We start from the raw sequence: 3,100 nt of genomic DNA on the forward strand, positions 1-3,100 counted from the left end.
GGTCGCCTATCTTGGTGAACCCTGAAGGAACAAGTTAATAAAATCAGTCCGGACCAAACAAAATAAATTAAAGAAATAAGTGACGAAATATTGAAATTTGACCTGTTTGGGTGATTGGGTCAGAATCATAGAAGGGGAAGAGGAAAAAACAAACCCTCCAAACTATTGCATGAGGTATCCTAACCAAAAAAAAGTTGCGTGAGTAACTCAAGTTGTGCGTCCCCGGTCATGAGGCCCGTCTTAACTGCAGGGGTTACTCCATAGAATTGGTACCGTTAGCCATTTCGATAATGCAATGGCAGAAAGCCAGAAACTCAATCATCTATTCATCTTGCATGAAATTGTTTTTGAATAGTTAACATATGTTATTATTTAGTTTAAAAAAAATCGATTATTATATATAAATAATTTAATTAAAAAATTAATTTTAATATTAATTTGAATTTGTTTTTTTAAGTAAAAAAATATTTTTTTAAAANTTAAAAACATCCTTTAAAATAAATTTTTTTAATAAAAAATAAATTATTTACTTTTTTTAAAAACTAACAATATCTTGCTTTTAAAAAAACAAAAATAAAAAACATTTTTTAACATTTAAAAACTCTTTTTAATAAATTTATTTAAATTTAAAATAATTTTTGTTCATTAAAAAAATCTTTTTTAAAATGAAAAAAAATAAATATTTCTTTAAAAGCTAATCCAAACTGATTCAATACCTTGTTTTTAAAAAAAAAAGCAAAAGCAAAAGTCGTTTGTAATATTTGAAAATTCTCTTTAAAAAATATGTTCAAATATAAAATAATTTTTATATGTTAAAAAAAATCCTTTTTTAAAAAGATAAAGAAATAAGTACATTTTTTAAAAGTCAATCTAAATCCTTTATTATTTTTTTTTGTTACGTTCTTGAAATTCTTCTCTGTTAATTTTTTAAAATTAATCTCAAATTTTTAATTAGATATGTTCCTCTTATTAATATTTTTTAATCAATTTTTTTACTTCAAATATATTTGTTAATTTTTTGTTTTAATTCAATTTTCTATAAACGATGAAAATTATTTAATAAAATATGTAACTGTCATTTGATCACACTATTTAATGTTTAGATCAAAATTAACTCGATGTTGGACAATAATTTGAAGAGTTATACTGTTCACATCTTTATCCAAGATCAACATAAAAATTGAATGTGAAGAAAAAATTGAATGGTGTCATCTTTCATCCTTCAATGCTCTCTCTCTCTTATATTTAATTTTGTCCCCACTTATAAAGTTAATGGTGAAAGATCATACAGTATTTTTTTAAGTGTTAAAAAAATTGGAAAGAATGTGAATTCTAATTTTTTTTCCTTTTTTTATTTCTAGTTTTTTCTCCATTCCTATACAAATAAAAAAAATGTGAATTTTTCTTAATATCAAACTTTACTTTTCTTAAACAATATATATATCACAAGAATTAAATAAATAAAAATAAAAAATAAATTTAGTTAAAATGGATGAAAAAAAAAGAACTACCAAATTTATTATTTAGTGATAATATCCAGAAAAAATTGAAATTTTTGTTTAAAAGATGGTTATATAATTTATCCAAATCGATTTTAAAAAAAACTATTTATATAAAATAAATTAATTTTTTTAATCAAATTAAATAATAATATGGGTCAGTAATCTAAAAAACAATTTTATGTAGTGAATTTTTGCTTAATGCAATATAACAATCAACTCTTAAAGAAAATACAAATTAGGAAAAAAAAACTAAAGCAATATCAATATGTGCACAAAGAGATTTTTCCTAACTAAAATCCGCACAAACTCTCAACAACAGCAACTACTACACAAAGGAACTAAAAAGCAGACATGACCAACCAGCCACTAATAGAAACAAGAAGGGAAAAAAACCCTAATAGAGTTATTTAAATATTTTTCATTATATGTTTTTGTGTAAATATATTTATTTTGATGTTTTATACTTTTATTTTTCAAAATAATAACTAAAGAGATTGGATTTGAAGAGGTGGAGGCAACGAGGGTGTTAGAAGAAGTTGTATACTTGTATGGTTAAACCATCATCTTTCTCATATCATATGGAAAACCATCAAAACAATAACCCGACCCGTGACCCAGACCTAGCAGAAGAAGAGAAGAAGAAGCGAAACCAACACCCTCAGGTTTGGGGCACGTGGGAGGAACTCTTGCTAGCGAGCGCCGTCAACCGCCATGGCTTCAAAGACTGGGACACCGTCGCCATGGAGGTACAGTCGCGGACCTCCGTACCCAACCTACAAGCCACCGCGCTCCACTGCGAGCAGAAATTCCACGATCTCAACCTCCGATTCGCCGACCAATTAAACGACGCCGTCCCGCCGCTTCTCCAGAACGGCGCGGCCTCCGTCGATAGCTCTGATCATGTCCCCTGGCTCGACGAATTGCGGAAGCTCCGCGTCGCCGAGCTCCGCCGCGAGGTCCAACAATCCGACGTTTCTATCCTGTAAATCTCATCATAAAAATATTCTATTTAGTTTTCGGTTAATGATTATTGTTTAACTTTTCTGTAGGTTTTGGATCTAATTTCCTTTTTTTTCATTTTATAATTATTTCTTTTCCTTCAAGGTCGTTGCAGTTGAAGGTGAAGAAGTTGGAGGAGGAGAGAGAGAAAGAAAATGACGGTAAAGTCGATGAGAAAGCAGATCTGGCGGTTTGCGGCGAGGCACGGCCGGGAAACGATGGAACCGGCGGAGAAAGGGAAGTTCCGGAGCCGACCGGTTCTGAACCGGAGATTCGCCGGCTCGAAGAGAGCACCACGAACACCGATAAGCTTTTGCCAACCACCGGTGACGAGTCGGACCGGGAAAATCAGTCGGTTAATGAGTCGAACTCGACCGGTTCGCGGTTTGAGGGAGGGAAAACCGGGGCAGGAGATGGTGATGGGAAGACGGGGGTAGGGGCGGTTCCGGTTCATCCCGGTCCGAAAGAACCGGATCCGGTTGGCAGGAAGCGGAGACCGATTGGGGAGGAATCGAATAACGGAAGCTACGATACTGAGGTTAAAGTTCCAACCTGCGAGTCGCAGCCGCCAAGTGAGGAGAGGAAGGCAGAGGATGGTG

The 3,100-nt window shown here is 32.8% G+C and overlaps 1 protein-coding gene across 1 annotated transcript in view; it reads left to right on the plus strand.

Moving 5' to 3' along the window:
• Positions 1-1,832: 1,832 nt before the first annotated feature.
• LOC107458545 (uncharacterized) overlaps positions 1,833-3,100 on the plus strand; it is a gene marked incomplete in the record, with an annotated part of 5,088 nt that continues 3,820 nt past the window's right edge. Inside the window, 2 exon segments of the mRNA XM_016076749.3 lie at positions 1,833-2,484; positions 2,607-3,100. Of these exon segments, the coding sequence (XP_015932235.1) occupies positions 2,051-2,484; positions 2,607-3,100 (928 nt within the window).

Source organism: Arachis duranensis, chromosome 7, assembly GCF_000817695.3.
Source record: "Arachis duranensis cultivar V14167 chromosome 7, aradu.V14167.gnm2.J7QH, whole genome shotgun sequence".
In the NCBI taxonomy this organism is placed as follows: Eukaryota; Viridiplantae; Streptophyta; class Magnoliopsida; order Fabales; family Fabaceae; genus Arachis; species Arachis duranensis.